Raw genomic sequence first — 19,583 nt, 5'->3', positions numbered from 1 at the left:
TTCCCTGGTGGCGCAGCGGTTGAGAGTCCGCCTGCCGATGCAGGGGACGCAGGTTCGTGCCCCGGTCCGGGAAGATCCCACATGCCGCTGAGCGGCTGGGCCCGTGAGCCATGGCCGCTGAGCCTGAGCGTCCAGAGCCTGTGCTCCACAACGGGAGAAGCCACAACAGTGAGAGGCCCGCGTACCGCAAAAAAAAAAAAAAGATGCATACATGTTGCTATATGTACATCCAATCCATTGCATCTAGTTGCTGTTCTCTTGTGTAATTTGTATATCTCTGCCTATTCGTGAGGCTGAAGGTGTTTTTCATGTGTTGTTGTTTTTTATAAGTTTATTTTTATTTTTGGCCGCGTTAGGTCTTTGTTGCTGCGTGCGGGCTTTCTCTAGTTGTGGCGAGGGGGGGCTACTCTTCATTGCGGTGTGCGGGCTTCTCATTGCGGTGGCTTCTCTTGTTGCGGAGCACAGGCTCTAGGTGTGCCGGCTTCAGTAGTTGTGGCACACGGGCTCAGTAGTTGTGGCTCGTGGGCTTTGGAGTGCAGGCTCAGTAGTTGTGGCACATGGGCTTAGCTGCTCCGTGGGTTTTTCATGTGTTTTTATTTTTCTATTATGAACTCCCTCAAGTACATACCGGTTTTCAGAACATGTAGAGACCAGGCGTTCCAATGTCAGGTGTAAAGGTTTCTGTTGGCACAGGGAGGAAGGTTGACGGCAGAGACCAGCCTGGTAGGGGACAGAAACAGATGGGAGTAAAAGGATCAAAAATGATGATGACTCAGATGCACTTCACTTTTAGATTTGTCTGGCATCTGTGCTTCTTAGGCTAGCAGCCTTGGTCTCAGGTGTGGCTATTATGAGGGGAGGGGAACATAGTCTGCCCCGCATCTCGGCTTGGCCTTGTGCTTCACAGTCACTTTCCAAAGGGCTTTTGTTGATGTTTTGTAGCAATTACAAGGAAGGAGCTCTAGAGTGTGAGGACTCTGGGCAAGGCTGGAGCCCCTTTACGTAACTGCTGGGAGAATCCCTGCTGATTCTGTTACTTCCCTTCACTCCCTTTCTAAGTGAACCTTCCTTTCCCACAGTCTTTTTCATCCTTACCCCTCTGTCTTGCGTTACATTTTAATTTGCTCCCTAAATAATTTCTTTGCTTTTGATGCCACCTGAAACAAGATTTGTTAGGTCTCATAGGGTGTGCCACTCATATGATCACATACAACATTCTCTGCTTTCTCAAATATGTCATCTCGCCATATCCCCATGAGTTAAGTACAACAAATATTATTATTCCCACTTTACAGGTTAGGAAAGCAAGGAACAGTGAAGTTGAGTTTAAATAGATATTTTTTTCATCCAACAAGAGCTTCTTGTTAGAAATTTACTCACTGTCTCCTGATAATACTTTAAAACTTGGCAAGTCCTTCCTAGTCATTTGTGAGATATGAATAATAGCAGTTGCCACGACGTGGATAATGAAGGAATTTGCTTTGTGTATGATGTGCTTGCTTGTGTCTTGAGTTTGGGCTGCTTTGTGTAGTTGAGAGTGAAAACTTGGCAGTTTGGAAATCTGAACTACAGCCTCACTGATGACTAAAAGGGCCTGATGATCAAGTGTGCTAATTCCCTGGTAATGGAAGGGAAACTTATTCCAAAAGACCATGGAAAAGGCAAGGATCTGAGGCTCCTTCAGTTTGAACTGAAGGCTAAGCCCATGGGAATCTGTGTCTATTGCCTGGGATCCGGGAAGGCTTCCTGGAAAATAAGAAGTGGTTCGTAGGAAGTGCTTTTAACACTTCCTTGGAAAAGGGCTGCATTTTATTCTTCGAGTAGCACAGGTTACATTTTTTTAATAGCAATCTTCTATTTCAAAATGATCAAGTATGAAAAGAAGTTTGTTATTTTTAGAGTAGGATTTCAATATAGAGTTGCCAAAAGAAGAGTAATTCATTCCTTTCATTTTGAAGTAAATTGCTCAGCAAACCAACGCATGTCTTGTCATGCCCCAGAAAAATCAGGGGCTTTCCTAAATAAATTATCTACCGCATGTGAGATAAGACAATGGCTTTATCTTGTTTGTCCTCTGTTTTAACTTACTGCCGCAATTTTCACAATATACACTTCGAACTCTGGGTGAGCTGAAATGTATCACTAAGAGAAATTATGGTGAAAAGTCAGGGACTGACCTTTTATTTTTCGTAATAACCCCAATGTAATAAAAGCCCCATGTAAAATAAGCCTGCAAGAAGAGATTCTCTGCAGTAGCATATGTTCAGTGTTAGAAATTCGAAATCAATTGCAAAACACAGTGGGAGTATGTCATTATAAGAAATGACAGCTCAAAAAAAAAAAAAGGAAAGAAAAGAAGTGACAGCTCAGCATAGTCCTGTGTTGAAATAAAAATCCCTTCTGCTGTCCTGCCCGGCCATGGAACATGCCTTTTATTAGAGATGGAAAAAGAGAAGGCCCAGCATCACATTTGGTACTCAATGTAGATGCAGCAGAAATATTTTCATCATAAGCAGATCTGGACTCCAGTATTTATTAGGTAAAATTTACAGCTCTGAATGTATTTATCTTATCATATCTTTAGACTCTGACCTCATGCTTAGTTGTTTCCATACAGAAGGTAAAAACTGGTAGGATGAATCCCCCATAACCAATGAAAAACATCTGTTGTGCATTCACTTAACATGCATTTAATGAATACTGACTTTATACCAGGCAGCAATCTGAATACTGGGGGTTTAAGATGACTAAAACATAGCTTCTGTTTTGGAGGATATTACATTCCATTGAATGGGATTGATCTGTAACTGAATCATTAGTACAGTAGGATAAATAGCATGAGAGGCACATACAAAGTGCTGCAGGAACATAGAGGAAGGAGGGACTGACTTTGTCTGGACAAGTTCAGCAAAGCTTCACAGAAGTAGTGACAATTTAGGAGGCCTCTCAGGTGTAAACAGGATTACAGAGGCTGTGGAAGGAGCCAGAGGCATTGCTGGCTGGGTCAGTCCTGGGCGGGGCATCCAGAACCCTTGATCAGTCACATGGCATGCTTAGAGCACCCTGTTCCATAGAACTGGTGTCGATGAGGGGGAGGAAGCAGAAGGTAGAGCTGAAATGCTAAGTAGGGCTCCATTTGTGATGGGTCTGAGTGCCATCCCTAAGTCTGTAACCTCTATCCTGCTCATCCTTTGACCCCCATTCTGATTGGCAGCACCAGGGGTAATATTAAAAATATTTAACAAGCAGTATGGCACAGATCAGATCGGTTGGAAGGAGGGGAGACCCGAGACCCTCTCCTGTGTCAGACCTTTTGTTGTTGGAGCACGGTGTCTGCCAGCGTTCCCAGGGCTGCAGCCAGAACATCAGGGAGGGGGCCAGGACGACAGCCATTTACCAACCAGCTTGGAAGTATTTTTACTATTTTAACTGCCAGTGCAGCTGAGTATCTGTCAAATGCTCTAAAAAGCAAAACTGATCAATTCCACTGCCCTGATTAAAACTTTTACAGGATGAAATCCCCTGCCTGCCTGATACTGGTCATCTGACCCCTGTTGTCTTTTTTGCCTCACTCCCCATCATCCCCTCGGGCACTTACTCCCCGGGTCCCTGGCTCACCTGTGGCAGCAGGGAAAGCCCCACAGACGAGCCCTGCACCTCGCATGTGGTAGGTGCTTCTGTCGAACATTGATAGATTAGCCTGGCATGTCTTCTTAGAAATGCAGTTGGGTTTTTGTTTGTTTGTTTGCTTGTTTGTTTAGGTAATGGCTTCAAATCAACTCCATTTCCTCAGTAAGGCAGAGGCACTTAACACTGATAGACACTTCAGATAGTGATTGTAATCAGTATTGGAAGAGTAGTTGAATAAATGAATGACAGACACATTTCATGTGCATTCAGGGTGGAATTTGTTACTGGGATCTTTGCATCCACATATTTAGTTTTAATGTAGTGTTGGTGGCTTATTTCAACACAAACAGTATTCTTCTCATGTACCACATGTAAATAAGGTGTTAAATATAAGTGGAGTTTGTAGAGCACCCAGAAGTGTGCTCAGCAGAGTTAACAAAAGAGACATGGACTCTGCCCTCATGAACGTTATGGTCTAGCAAGGGAACCAGATAATAAATAAGTAAACTTTGTCCGTCTTTGCTTTCCACCTGCCATTGTCATCTCTTACCTGGACCAGAGCAGTCAACTCTACACTCATCTCCCTGCCGGCATGCAAGTCCTTAAACCCTCTCTACATGGCATTCAGAGAGAGCTTTTAAAAATCTAAATCGGGGCTTGTGTCTATCCTATTTAAGCCCATTCACGACTCACATTGCAGTTAGGATAAAAATCCTAATTTCTTTCCATGCTCTCCAAGGTCGAGTTTCATAGGGCCCCTGCCCACCCCTCCAGCCATGAATCAGGCCACTGTGCCCTCTGTGTCCCACTGTGCCCCGCTATGTCCACCAGGTCCAGTCACAAGAAGAGCCTCCAGTTCCTTGAGCCCCCAAGCGCCTTCCCTTCTCAAGAACTTTGTTCGTGCTGCTCTCTGGCTCTCCCTTTGGCTGGCCGCATCTCATCCTTTAGGGTCTTCCTAAAGTCAGTCCCTCCCACTTCCACTACTGTTATTCTTTATCGAAGAGCTCTTCCTATAGCACTTAACACAATTTGCGATCATCTCTGAATTTGTTGAGGAGAAAAGTTGTCTGAAAAGAAGGCCTTCCTGTGCAGTTTAGAGCTGAGAGGAGAGGATTGGATCTTGAGATATGCCATGCAGGCATCCTTTCTTCTGATTCCAAATGGATCCCTAAGCAAGTTACTTAGGTGTAGTTCCCAAGTCACTTGTGACCAGCAAAATCATTCTGCCTGCCAATTCTGGTCAGAATGAATACCTCTGAAAAACAGGTTATGTTCCACTGTGAAGCAAACATTTTGAAAATCAGAAGCATGGGTGGGGTTAGCCATACAGACAGTTTACCAGATCTGAATATATTCAGTCATTCAGAATAGGCCTCTCTTTATAGACCTGCTAAGGTGAAGAGCAAGCATGAATAGTAATAAAAAAAAAAAAAAAATCAAATGCTGGAAGAGGGGGAAATGTTCAAGTCTTAAAGGAACAACTTTGCTCTGGAAACAACATATAGTTAGAAACCTAAGGTAGAAGAGAAAAATCAGGCTTTGTGAGTCCTTAAGATATATGTTTAGAGCAGATGCTACTGGGGGAGGGCGGGAACCAGAGGCTGAGTTCTAAGAGTTGTGAGGGAGGACAGAAGGATGGGATGGGGGCAGGGGGAGAGATGGAAAGGGAGGGAAAGAGCGATAGAAATCAAGCAGTACCGGGTCTTTCAAGGTCTAATCAAGGACTAGAGTACATGGCATCCCTCCTTAACTGATTCTCCATGTGTTGGAGGTTAAGAGCAATTATCTAGTTGACACTTTGTTGTGTGGTTACAAAAGGCAAGGTGATGGAGGGCCATCTGATTTCGTTAGACCATACTTGTCTAGAAATTATGATTCCCTTCCCTGTGATTCCCATTACTCTATAGCCTTTGGTTTCCTGTTCCAATTCTCTTAGCAGTAATTTATGGAAGTTGTACTTCTGGCCAAGAGAAATAGGGTTTTCTTTTTGCGGGTGGGGGGTGTTTTTTTCCTCCTGTGGTGCAGGTATGTGCATAGTGAAGGAGTGAAAATCCTTGTTGTAAATTCTAAAGCCTTTGAAGAAGAATGGCAACTAGTCCTTTCTACCGTCTTTTGTTCCTGCAGCCTGCCACGAGTCCTGTGCGGCCTGCTGGGGTCCCACAGAGAAGCACTGCTTGGCCTGCAGAGACCCCTTCCAAGTGCTGAGAGAGGGCAGCTGTGAGAGCAGCTGTGGCGACGGGTTTTACAACAAGCAGGGGACTTGCAGTGGTAAGTGTCCGGCTTTGCAGGCCAAAGCAATTTTTCCTCTTCCAGCCTCCCTTGTTTCATTCAAATCATAGCACCGAAAATCAGTGTTTCTTTTACTCAACAAATATGCAAATGCTGCTAAGATTGACGGTGTTTTAGCAGCTTACGAAACATGTTTCTTTTCCACTGGCAGAATCCCTATTAATACCTTTGCCTGCAACTACTCGTTAGGTTGGGAGCTCTCTGTAGCCTCCTCCTGTATCTGAAGACCAGGAGGCTCAGGCTGCTTGCTCCAGGCCCACAGCTGGAGGGAGAGGAGCGGGGCTTCCTTGCTCCAAATGCCAAACTCTTCATCAACACCAGACTGCCTTCCAAATATGCATGGGGACAAGACACTCTTAGGCCAGCCAAGGGCCAACCTGCCTTCGGTGTTGGTGCCACTGAATTAAAGCTGAAGCAGTTATTGTCTATTCTACCTTTAACAACCATTACAGACAATGAGAGTTAACCCAGCATAGTGCTTCCTGTGCTGAGCACTGTCCCAGGTGCTTTCTAAACGTGAACCAACTGAGAGGCAGGAATGTATTGCGGGGCTGGGGGTGGGGGGAGCATGACCTTGGGCAAGTTACTTAATCTCTTCCTGTGTCAGTTTCCCATTTGTAAAATGGGAACAATAGTAGTACCCGTGGTATACAGAATAATGGTTCCTCAGAGATGCCCACATCCCTAGTCACGGGCATCTGTGAATATACTGCCTCAGATGACAAAAGAGACTTTGTAGGTGTGATTAAGGTAAGGATCTTGAGATGGGTGAGATTATCCTGGAGTATCTGAGTGGGCCAGCGTAATCCCAGGGGTCCTTATATGAGGGAGACAGGAGGATCAGAGTCAGAAAAGGAGACCTGAAACAGGAGCAGAGGTCAGAGTGATACCAGGGATGGGCTATAAGCATGCAGGCAGCCTATAGAACCTGGAAAAAGACAAGGAAATGGATCCCACACGCCCCTGCCAGAGCTTCCAGAAGGAATGCAGTCCTGCCAATGCTTTGATTTTGGGACCTCTGACCTCTTAAGCTTTATGATAATAAATTTGTGTTGTTTTAAGCCACTGAGCTTGTGGTCATTTGTTACAGCAGCAATGGGAAACTAACACACACCCAGCTCAGAAGGCTGTTTCAAGGGCTGAGTTAACGTATGCAAGGCATTGAGCACAGTGCCTGGCACGGAGTAGGTGCTATGTGAGTATTTAGTGTTTAATCCTCACAATTTCATGAGGTAGTTATTATCATCCTCATTTTTCAGATGAAGAAACAGAGAGGTTAAGAAACCTGCCTAGGGCTTCCCTGGTGGCGCAGTGGTTGAGAGTCCGCGTGCCGATGCAGGGGACACGGGTTCGTGCCCCGGTCCGGGAAGATCCCAACATGCCACGGAGCGGCTGGGCCCGTGAGCCATGGCCGCTGAGCCTGCGCGTCTGGAGCCTGTGCTCTGCAACGGGAGAGGCCGCAACAGTGAGAGGCCCGCGTACCGCAAAAAAAAAAAGAAAGAAAGAAACCTGCCTAAGGTCACGTAACTAATAAGGGGCAGAGTTGGAGTTCAGGCTAGGTCTTCTGGGTTTAGATCTTAACTGCCTCGTCGCTGCTCTACCGCTCCCTGTAATGTGATACCCCCTTATGCACCTCTGCCCATTTTCCCCTCTCTTCTCCTTCTCCTCTCCCTTGATCCTCCTCTCCCCCTTCCTCCTTGTCTTCCTGCCAGTCTTTAGATCAGCCGGCTACCCCTGTGGACCCAGGCCCACAGGTAGGCACCTGACGGTGAATGAAAGGTTTGAATCCAGTTTATCGTGATGGCCATACCTGTTGAAAGGCTTGATGACTTTTTTTTAATAACTGAGTCCACTAAATCAATAAAAAATGTGTAGCCCATAAAACTTTCTTGAGTTATTGCCCTCATTTTGTTTGCTGAGCAGGGCAACAGCACAAATGAGATGATCTTTGGGACCTGACAAATCCACTTGTCCTGGGGAAGAGAGATACCCCCCTGGCGGCTGCTTGCTTAAAGCTGTGCAGGGACCCATCAGCATCGCTGGTGTGAGAAATCTCACTCAATATGGACAAGTCACAGGTGGCTTTTGTGTGGATTCAGGAGAGAACAAGGAGAGAAAGGCAGGCTGCCATTACCCTGAGCATTGTAATCTTTTTCTGCCATCACTTTCCTGCTCATTTAAGCCAGATGTATTCTCTAAAGGTCAGCAGATGTCAAATCTGCTCTAACTTAAAGGCCTGAGGCATTTACCCTTTAACTCCCCAAGGAGGCTGGCTACTGTCACTGACAAGGAGTGGTGACACGGACCTGCTACCGAGACGATATTATCTGGAATGAGAAAGCAACTTTTGCTAGGGATGCGTGTATATAAAAGGAGGGATGGTTAGTGTGAGCCTGAGGCGGTGAGGGTTGGGAGCCTACTTGGGCAGAGAGGTTGAGTGAAGAAAGCCAGGTCTCCTTGCAGACTGGAAGAATTTTGAAAAAAGACTACTGAACAGGTGGCTTAAGGAGAGAGTATACATCTGAAATGCTATCTGTATACATTTTGCAACAAAGCAGAAAGAGAACTTTCAAACAGGAGGATGGACCATTGTTGACATTAGTCAGCCAACCAATCAATTGATCAATAGGTAATTACTGAATGCCTGCCGTATGCTTAGCAGATGCAAGACTTTGTGATGCCATTGGCATTGACCAGTGGCCCTTTTGATAGACAGGGCTGGAGTTTTAAACTTTTCATAAAATTGTTCGAGTTCTCTAAGTTTGTATCAAATGCCTTCAGAAAGGTTCATATAAATATTTTCTAAAGCAACAGTGAACCGAGTCGCTGATTGGTATCGGAATGTTAATTAAGATGCTAATAATGCCGACTTACTTTCAATTCAGATTAGTACTATTCGAGATAAAGACCAGCTGGTGTTGGTTTAATAATTTATAACCAAGCAACCCATATCTGTGGAAATCTCAAAGTTGAGTGCTGAGAAAAATCCAGCACAACCTGTTATAAATGGTGCTATGCCCTGGCTGAAAGAATTTACAACCACCAAGTTTGTCTGTGGTACATGCTTTGAGTTTTACAAATATTAGATATAAGGCGTGGGGAAATTCAAAGGACAAAACCTCCTCATTCTTTAGTCATGTAAGTACTTGAGCTATTATGAAGGGCTTTTCTGACTCTAGCTAACACAATAAATCAAAGCGAGTTCAGAGGTTTCTGTTAGCCATTCTCGCTCTCTTCCTTCCCCCTCTCCTTTTTTTCTCTTTCCTTCCTTTTATACCGATTTCCCTTCCTCACCTAGGCAACTATTTTAATTTTTTTTATCTTCTTGTTTTTATGGGCTCATGTAAAATTGGTATTGTTTTCAGCGAGTATACGTATATGTATGTTTTTCTTAAATGATACCATGTTATAGAGTTCACGTTGTTCTTTTTTCACTCAGCGGTATGTTTTTCAGATTCACCCAGTTGCTATATCATCTAGCCCTTTGTTTCTCACTGCTGCATAGTCCTTCCTGGTCTGCATCCCCTACAGTTCTCCCATCTGCTGTCCCAGGGACGGGATCCCTCACTTCCTTCCATCTGCACACCATCACTAGGGAGCACCGGTGAACAACCTCCGACATGTCCTTTGATGAACTGGGTGGGAGGTTCCTTGGGATGGATGGATAACCTGAGAGCAGAACTGTTGGTTTCTTTTTTTTTTCTTTTAATTTTAATTTATTCTTTAATTGTTGACTCTTCATTTTCTTTATGTGATAAGTAGTACCAGGTAGCTCACCAGCATCTACACTCCCAAGCGTAAGGGCTCTTTCATCTCTACATCCTTGCCACCATTTGACATTATCAAACTTCAGGTTTTTTCCTGGTCAATAGGTATACAAGGACATCCTATTTTAATTTGCATTTTTCTGATTATTAATGAGTTTGAGAATATCTTCAACTCCTGTTGGACTTTTGTGTTTCCTCTTTGATAAGTTGCTTTTTGATATGTTTTCCCCATTGTTTCATAGGCCTTGCTACCTTTTTATTGTTGATTTTATGGAATTCCTTGCACCTTATAGATATTAACTCCGTCAGTCATAAATATGCAAACATTTTCCCATTTCGTTACCTTTTAACCTTTAATGTGGTGCCCTTTGTTGAACAGAAATCTCTAATTCATCATTTTTCACTTTAACATTTTGCTTTTGAATTTTTGTTTAAGAAGACCCACCCTGCTCAAGTTCACAACGAAATTATACTTCATTTAATAGAAGAAATTCTATTAATTTCACAGTTTTTTCTTTATGTAGGTTGTTGATCCATCTGGAGCCTGCTTCTGCATCCAGTTTGATTTTTTCTCCATTTCATGATCCAGTTTTCCCAGCATCATTTAGTGATTCAATCTAACCTTCTCCATTGATCCTTATTGGATATTAAACTTCCATATGGACATAGGTCTATCTCTGAGCTGTTTGAGTAGTCCAAATTTCTGTTCTTGTACCACTATCACATTGTTTTGCTTTGTTTTGTTTTGTCCCTTAATTTCTATTGCTTTGCAGTATGTCTCAATGTCTGATTGGGCAAATTCTCCCTTTCTTTCATCTTCATTTTTAAAGTTAACTATTCATGAACTTTAGAGTGTTTATTGAATTACTAATAAAATTCAACTGGAAGTTTTATTAATATTGTATTGAAGTTACAGACTAGTTTGGGGAGAAATGACATCTTCCTAATAATTTTATTTAAATTTATAAATTATACGCCAAGTATTACTTTAGGTGTATCCTAAAACATTCGATCTGTAATGTTTTTATTGTTGGGCAATTCCAATTTTTAAGAAATTTCTGCAATTTTTTATTTCTGGGAAAATCCACTTGGCTTGTAGATTATTCAGTTCTGTGGATATGTCAGTTCTAGAATAGGAGCTTCAGAAGTTTCTGGAGGGTAGGAGAGAAGAACGCTTTTGAGATTCATTTTTGCTTCTTTGCTCCAGCTATGCGCTGAGGGGATGATTTTCTTTTTCTCTGATATGAAGGCCACTGCCTTTGTCCATCTACTGAAGATTTTCTTGCCTTACATGTGTGCTTCTAGAGAGATGCTGAATCCTCTAGGATGCAGGGTGGAACGTTTGGCCCCATCAGTTGCCATCCTTTTTCTCAAGTTCTTGAAATCTTTTTCAGGACGTTAGTATGGTATAGGTGGATTGAGAGAACAGACAGAATAAATCTCAGTAGTTCTCTATTCCTGAAACACCGATTCTCTGATAGTGAGAAGAAGTTTGTTTTGCTTGTTTTTAAAGAATTTAGCCAGTGAGCATGGAATAGTTTGAGTCATAGACTTACCTGCAGCTGCATTCACCCTCACCTCCCTTTTCTACTCAGAAAAGGAGGACTTTCTCTGTTCTGTTCAAGTCTAATCTCTCCATCTGTACTTTTGAATGTAACTCCCCTTTTTTCTCCTAGATACGCTTTCAACAATTATTCTACCTCTCCTCTTTTTAAAAACCTTTCCCGGGGTCTGTATTTGCTTTGGGCTTTTACAGTATTGGAGAGACAATACATCCCCTTAACCCCTCCCCCGACTTTTTTTTAAATTGGAGTAAAATTGCTTTACTATGTTGTGCTAGTTTCTGGTGTACAATGAAGTGAATCAGCTATATGTATACATATATCCCCTCCCTCTCAGACCTCTCTCCGCCCCCGCCATCCCACCCATCTAGGTCATCACAGAGCACTGAGCTCAGCTCCCTGAGCTATACAGCTATCTATTTTACACATGGTAGTGTATTTATGTCAAACCTAATCCCCCAATTCATCCCACCCTCCCTTTCCCATTCTGTGTCCACACGTCTGTTCTCTACATCTCTATTCCTGCCCTGGAAATAGGTTCATCTGTACTATTTTTCTAGTTATTTCACCTCTATCTATACCCTTGCATTTACAGCCAGGAGCCTTTAAAGGAACAGTTTATAATCATGGCCTTCACTTTCATTCTGTCTGATGACTCCACCGAAATGGTTATGGCACAGGTCACTCGTGTCCCAATTTCTGAGTGAAGTGAACCCTCTTCAGTCTTTATTTGTCCTCTCTGTACTGTTAATGTCTTCCTTCTTGAAACTTCTTCCTTTCTTGGATTCTCAGCCACCACACTCCTGTTTTCTCTCCTACGTTTAGATCATTTCTTCTTTGTTACCTTTGCTAGTTTTTTTCTTTTTTCAGTACATTTTGGTGCTCTCCAGATCCTTGACTACTTCTTTCTTATCTACTTCTTTCTTATCCGTCATGCCTTTACTGAATAAATCAACTAATTTCTGATTTCAACAACCCCTATGTGATGACCCCCAAGCCTCTCCCCTGAGTCTCAGAAGTCTAAATCAGGCCATTTATTGGACTGCGCGTATCTCAAACTGAGTCTGTTGTAATCCCCCGCTCTCCTTTTTGTGTTCCTTGAGTGGCATCACTCGTCTCCGTGCCAGAACCCCAGGCAGCCATCTGAGACACTTTCACCGACACAGCTCTCAAATCCATCACCTCATTCACAGCCTTGATTCCCTCTCATCTTGTTCTGTGAGCATTGCTACGCTATTCCAGCAAGGCCCCCAACTCTCCTTCCTCACCCCTCCAAACTGTCTCCAAACTAAAGCCAAAATGATCTTTCTTATACACAAGCATAGCCATATTTTTACCTTGTTTAAATCTGTGTAGGGGCCACGGGCGTCTTTCATAGGATGAGAATCTAGACTATAGAGTTTGGCATACAAGTTACTGTGGCCCTTCCCACTTTTCCAGCCGAATGAGCTGCTGTTTCCCAGGATTTCCCAAGCTCTGGGCCTGTACTCGCCTCGCGGCTTCGGCCAGGAGTACATTCCCATCAGCTTGGCATGCTCTGACTCGCTTTCCAAGACAATGCTCAAGGGTCATTTCTTCTATGAATCCTTTCTTAACCTTTCATACCTCCTACCCCACACACATTCTGTTGAAATTTTTATTGTGTCTATACAGACTAATCTGAGTGATATGTTTAATACTGCTAATATTGCATATATTTATCTCCCTCTGGTAGACTTAACAAGCCCCTTAAAGCAGAGACCAAGTTGATTTGGGTTTTGTGTCTCTACCACCTGGCACAGTACTTGGCACAGAGCTTAAGAAATGTTTTGGGGGCTAACTGAATGGATAAGTGAATGAGTAGATCCTGGAAGGCTGTGTGAAGTTCAATTATTTCAACCAAATTTTGTAGCATGACCTTGCTTAGTAGAACTCTGAATTCCTGAATTCTCTCTCCAACCAGGGTTGTCAGATAAAATATAGGATGAAATATTTGGGACAAACTTAAACTAAGAAAGTATTCATTATTTATCTGGAAATTCAAATTTAACTGAGCATTTTTATTTGCCAAATCTGGCAACCCTACAACCAAGGCTGTTTTGACTTTTTTTTTAAAATAAATTTATTTATTTATTTATATTTTTAATTTTTGGCTGCATTGGGTCTTTGTTGCTGCTTGTGGGCTTTCTCTAGTTGCGGCGAGAGGGGGCTACTCTTTGTTGCAGTGCACAGGCTTCTCATTGCGGTGGCTTCTCTTATTGAAGAGCACAGGCTCTAGGTGCACGGGCTTCAGCAGTTGTGGCTCGTGAGCTCTAGAGCGCAGGCTCAGTAGTTGTGGCGCACAGGCTTAGTTGCTCCACTGCATGTGGGATCTTCCCAGGCCAAGGCTCAAACCCATGTCCTCTGCATTGACAGGCGGACTCTCAACCACTGCGCCACCAGGAAAGTCCAGCTGTTTTGACTTTAAATCCCATATTAAATTGGATACACTGGTAGGTGGGCCTCAGAGTATTTGTTATGCTTAGTTTAATTAATAATTATTTGTTTCTCCTTCAACTGCGAAAACAGAAATGTTGGAATCAAGGAAATAGAACTTAGCTGAGCAGCCAAAGAATGTGATTACTATGTTGATACCAACTATGGACGTTGTGAAGAATAGACTTTCACTTCTCCCTTTGCTCACTATTGATTTTCTTTGATGGGTTTTCCTCCCCCTTAGCTTGTGATCAGTCCTGTAAGAGTTGTGGCCCCAATAGTCCCAGATGTCTTACCTGTGCTGAGAAGACCGTGTTGCATGATGGGAAATGCATTTCTGAATGTCCTGGTGGGTACTATGCTGATGCCACTGGCAAATGCAAAGGTAAGACATGGGTAATTGTTATCATCGTCACCATCATCATAATCATCATCAAAAAAGTATTTAATACATGTTTGATTATAGCTGGTGCTATGTGCTGCTCATTTGGAAGTTTCTGTGCATGGTGGAAAAATGGCAAGTTAAAAGGAATATCTTTTCCTTATAGAACCTATGTGTATCTGGTACACATTAGATCTCCAGTGATCTCATCACTGGATCTTTTTGAAATGCCAAGAACATCTTTAAGATCTTTACACAATCCTTGTGTACTTGTAAACCATCACTAACTCAGGTTGTAGGTGTGACAGAATCATTCCATAGATGGCATTTGTAAGCACATATATTGGCAACTACAGCACACCACAAAAATAAAATTAAAGAGTAAATCAAGTTTGGTAGATTATAAAGCTAAAGTGTGTACCTATTAAAAATTTGGTTTTATGTGCTATTTATATAGGGTTTCTTTCAGATTTATACAACTTAAACTACAAAACATTCCCATTTGAGGTGGGAACTTATTGCTGCCTAGGACACCTTGATGGTCCTTCTTCTCCAAAACAAACACACGTATTCTTACTTCCACCTGTTGGCAGGATACTTACACCTGTCCCACACCTTGTCTTATTAACCTCCTGTTTGTTTGCCAACCTCTTTACTTATACAGTGTTCATCCCTTTTCCTCAATATCCTGCCCTCAACGGTCTGATCCTGTCCCCACACTCCCCTCTCCCAGCTCCTGACCATGGTCCTTCAGAGCCTTCTTGCAGTATCTCACTCCTGTCCCTTAGGACAGCATGGTACCATCTGCCTCTTGGAGCCAGAGATGTCCCACTGTTACCAACCAGGACAAAAGCAGCAGAGACGCATGCCTGACATTGCCATACATAGTGGTCAGATTCTTTAATATAATTCTTACTTAGAATCCTAAAATGTCCAGTTGTAAGTGTCTTAAATGACCATTTAGTCCAACCTCTTGCCATACATATGCCAAGGAAACTAGGCCTGGGGAGACCCAGACTTGGCTAAGGGCATAAGTTAGGGGATAGGCCAGTCAAAATCCCAGTGCTCCCAACATCCAGACCCATGAACTTTCCCCTCTTCCCTATTCACATGGGAGTTTTAGGTTCAGACAGACCTAGGGCTAAATCCCAGCTCTGCTGCTAATTAACTCTGTGATCTTGAGTAAATTTTTTAACCCCCCAAGACCTCGGTTTTCTCATCTTTAAAATGGGGTTAATAATACCTACCTCATAATGTTGCTATGAAGGTTAAAAGTGGCAATATGTATAAAACACTTAATACAAACATACATAAAGGGTAGCTAATAAATAATTGATAGAACATGGTGAAAGATGGATAAAGGGGCGATGTGGGCAGTTCTGGTGCTATAACCACCTTCGAACACATATATCTCTTGATTTTGTGCAACAGCTGAAGGGGGATTGAGTGATAGATAAGAGGGCTTCCTAGCACATAAGGAGCCTGGCCAAGAAGTAGGCACCCTAGTCGCCTCGGTCCCATTGTGTTCCCCTCTTCCTCTCTTCCTCAGTTTGTCACAACTCGTGTGCCAGCTGCTCAGGACCCTCGGCCTCTCACTGTACAGCCTGCCTCTACCCCCAGGCCCTGCGCCAAGGTCACTGTCTGCCCAGCTGTGGAGAGGGCTTCTACCCTGACCACGGGATCTGCAAAGGTATCACTGGTGTCACCATCATTCTTGAGAGACTTTCCCATCACAAGGACATAGATATAAGTTACTTTTTGGGGCAACTTTTCCTCTAGTGTATCCTATATGGTTATGTATGCATTATATGCTTTTTTTCATTACCAAGGGATAATCTGAAAAATCACATTTGAATATTTGTGAAGACACTCAAAAGGGTATGATTTTTCTGGCCATTCTTGAGAGGAATGTCATTCCCTTTACCGTGGTACATTAAAACAACCCAACTCTTATTTCCTTCTTTTTCTGTTCTCTGACCATTGCTAATGTTTTTCTTAGTCTTCATTTTGTTTTTCCCTGAAGAGCTTCTTTTTGTTAATGACACTGTTGAGCAAACTGAGACTTACTAGCAATGCCTCTGGGTTAAGTAAAGTGGAAACTCTTCAATAGCTGTTTGCCAAAAAGGCTTTGGGCTCATTGGGAGGACAGTCTCATTTGAGCCTTTTGAAACTAGAACATTGGGAGCAAACACTTGAATTAAGTAAAAGGTTAATTTATGTTTACTTATACGTAGGGCACCTTGGAAAAGAATGTGAGAATAGTTACAAGAAAAATATATTTAAAACAGGGATGCTGCAATAGATATTCTGAAAAAGAAAATTTAGAGAATCTTTTAAAGGACAGTAGAGGTCATATCAGAATGTGGGCAGGAGAGATTTCGAGTACTCTCTTTGGCTCTGATCTTCACCAGTAGCCAAGGAAAACCAGAACCTGGGATGGATTGTCAAATGCTTGCTGCTGCTCTAAAGGGGCCTCTTCCTTGTCTAGAAAAGCAGCCTTTCCTCACATAAATTCTAAGATCAATTTGTTGCCTGGACCCCTCTATAGTGAGTGATGGATGCCGTAATGGACAGTAACACAAGTACCATTTTTGCACAAAATACAGTAACGGACCTTATAGGAATGCTTCTTAAAATCTCCCATGAAAACTGAGGCTGTAATGTTAAATCGTCATCCACTGTATGTGAATCTCTGGAGAACCAAGCCAATATTGTCCAGTTTGCTTTTTCTTTCCCCCACCCCCCATGATATAGCCTGGCAGCCCTTCCAGGACCTGAGAGATGTGACTAGCTAACATCACCCTCATTTGGCCTCTCACAGATATTGTTATTATCACCTTGGGCTTTGTATAGAACATTAGAAAAACAGTTTCCTGAAAAGATGTATCTGGTGCACTTTTCTGAGTGATTTTGACTTAATTAGGGACTCCCCTTGGTTGCAACATCTATCTGATCCTTGGATTTTTCCTGCATTTTATTCCTCTTGGCAGGCTGTCATTCCTCTTGCCTGACTTGTGTGGGTCCAGAGAGCTCTCAGTGCACCCAGTGTAAGAAGCCAGAGGAAGGACTGCACATTGAGCAGCTCTCTGGGGCAAACATCACCTCTGGCGAGTGTCTGTCCCAGTGCAGAGCCCAGTTTTACTTGGAGAACACTGGGCTGTGTGAAGGTAAGTAAGCCTGATTTGAGGAAATGTTAGGTAGCTTCTGGGCTTACCTCTTGAGGGATCCTGTGAGGTGGGACCAAAGCCAGAAGATCAGTGGCTCCTGGATGCTTGTGGCTAGACCAGAAGACCGACATGCAGAAGACTGGCCCCCACTGATGTCCTCCTTCCCTTTGTGCATAATAGGTGATCTTAAAGAGCTAGTTGCTTTTACCCCGCTGCCCTCAGAGTTACACTCTCAGGAATTCCTGGTGAGAGTTCTTTCAGAGACAGTATGAGTAACCGAGACAGACCCAGAACTCATTGTAGAATTCCGTTTATTATTTGTACAATTTGCTACTCTTAATATGAATTGGTCTCTTCAGGGCAAAATCTGGACTTCTGTCAAAATTTAGAAGTGATTCCTGCCATCGTTTTGGCATATCGTCTACAGAGAATTGATGCCATCCTGAATAATTTGACTCAGAGCTGGGTCATCTATAAGTGGTTGAAGATGAGATGAAGGGGAGATACATATAATTTCTTGGGAGGTAGGGGAGGCCCCGCTCTGCTCCTACAAGAACGTTCCTTGCTGTTGGATGAAATTTTTAACTCTCAAGCTACTTGGAAAACAATTCTACTTATATTTTTCATTGTAAACATATGTTCATTAAGGAAAATTTTGAATGTAGAAAAAAGTAAAAAAGTAGTCTGCCCACCATCTACCAGCTAAACCCAGTTGCCTTTACCATTTTGCTATAATATATCTGAGTCTTTTTTCCTGTATACTTTGAGTTTTTATTTTTGCAACATAACTGTAAGCATACTGCAGACTCAATTTTGTATTACAAGCTTAAAATTTAAAGTGGCTTCAAATTTACATTGGAATGTACTCCCACATGGAAATGCTGGATTTCAAGGTTAGGTTAAAAGATTTTGGACACGGTGAGTTATACTGCATAGTAGAAATATGCAGAATTGGAATACAGAGACCCCAGGCCGACACTTCAGCTGTCTAAGCCTTTGCATCCACAGCATTAGAATAGGGATAATTGTGTTTCACACAAGCTTTTTTTTTTTTTTTTTGCGGTACGCGGGCCTCTCACTGCTGTGGCCTCTCCTGTTGCGGAGCACAGGCTCCGGATGCGCAGGCCCAGTGGCCATGGCTCACGGGCCCAGCCGCTCCGTGGCATGTGGGATCCTCCCGGACCGGGGCACGAACCCTTGTCCCCTGCATCGGCAGGCGGACTCTCAACCACTGCGCCATCAGGGAAGCCCTCACACAAGCTTTTCGCCAGGATCAAAGGAGGTGCAGTGTGTGAAAGTGCTTGGTAAATTGTAAAGCCCCCATGATCACTTGGTATAAATTTCGGTCCATATACTCAGGTATTCACGAACATTATAAGGGTAACCCACTGCTCCCTGGGATGCACCAGGCTCCAGGGGTTTTACATGGTGTCTAAAATTCGGGGAGGGTCTCTAGTCCCCAGACATGCTGGTTTCCACCCATATATGCACTGCCCAAAATTTCCATGGTCCCTTAAACTCTCGTGGCTCTGTTTCCACAGCCATTTACAAAATATGGGAATCTTTGTCACTAAGAGTCCCAATGCCTTCCCAAAGCGCACACTTCCCTTCTGATCCTAGGACAAATAAAGAAGAAATCTTCCCAGGTTACTCAGAGTGGTTAATGTCCTCCTATGATTTTGATCGCTTTCTTAAAAATGAAAAATAGGGAATTTAGTGAGGGATCAGAAAAGAGAAACAAAAATAATGAACAATTTAAAAGTTAAATTGTTGGGCTTCCCTGGTGGCGCAGTGGTTGAGAGTCCGCCTGCCGATGCAGGGTACGCGGGTTCGTGCCGCGGTCTGGGAGGATCCCACATGCCGTGGAGCGGCTGGGCCCGTGAGCCATGGCTGCTGAGCCTGCGCGTCCGGAGCCTGTGCTCCACAACGGGAGAGGCCACAACAGTGACAGGCCCGCGTACCGCCAAAAAAAAAAAAAAGTTGTTAATAGAAATTAGAGTAACCAGGGTTATTGAGCCAGAAAATAGTATTCCTGTTGATTTGGTGCACACCATGATGCAGACACTGTGAGAAGTGCCTTATTTGTTTTTTTTTTCCACTAGGTCCTGATACCAGCCTTATGGGGTCAGTGAAGGAACTTAGGTTAGAAGAAGTTAAGGCTGTAACTTGCTCAGTGTCATGTAGCCAGTACAGAGTAGAGTCCAGTGGGGACCTGAGTCAGCCAGGCTCCAGTAGCCATGCACTACACCAGCGTGCTACTATAATATGGTCGCCGAAGGGGCAAAAGCACAGCATTACAATGCTGTAGGGTTGAGACGTCTTAAATTTCCGA

The 19,583-nt window shown here is 43.3% G+C and overlaps 1 protein-coding gene across 11 annotated transcripts in view; it reads left to right on the top strand.

Moving 5' to 3' along the window:
- The window catches only part of FRAS1 (Fraser extracellular matrix complex subunit 1), a 552,940-nt gene that overhangs the window by 324,451 nt on the left and 208,906 nt on the right, over positions 1 to 19,583 (top strand). For all 11 annotated transcript variants that reach the window (XR_007477155.1, XM_049709348.1, XM_033406458.2 and 8 more), the window contains 4 exons: positions 5,755 to 5,898; positions 13,947 to 14,087; positions 15,634 to 15,774; positions 17,075 to 17,251. Coding sequence is in view for 10 of the 11 variants with exons in the window: in XM_049709348.1 (XP_049565305.1) it covers positions 5,755 to 5,898; positions 13,947 to 14,087; positions 15,634 to 15,774; positions 17,075 to 17,251 (603 nt within the window). In the remaining variant the exon portion in view is untranslated. The remainder of the gene's footprint in view (positions 1 to 5,754; positions 5,899 to 13,946; positions 14,088 to 15,633; positions 15,775 to 17,074; positions 17,252 to 19,583) is intronic.

This window comes from Orcinus orca, chromosome 4, assembly GCF_937001465.1.
Source record: "Orcinus orca chromosome 4, mOrcOrc1.1, whole genome shotgun sequence".
NCBI classification, from domain to species: domain Eukaryota; kingdom Metazoa; phylum Chordata; class Mammalia; order Artiodactyla; family Delphinidae; genus Orcinus; species Orcinus orca.
Note: the sequence above shows the minus strand (reverse complement) of the source record. Positions and strands in the feature narration are given on the sequence as shown.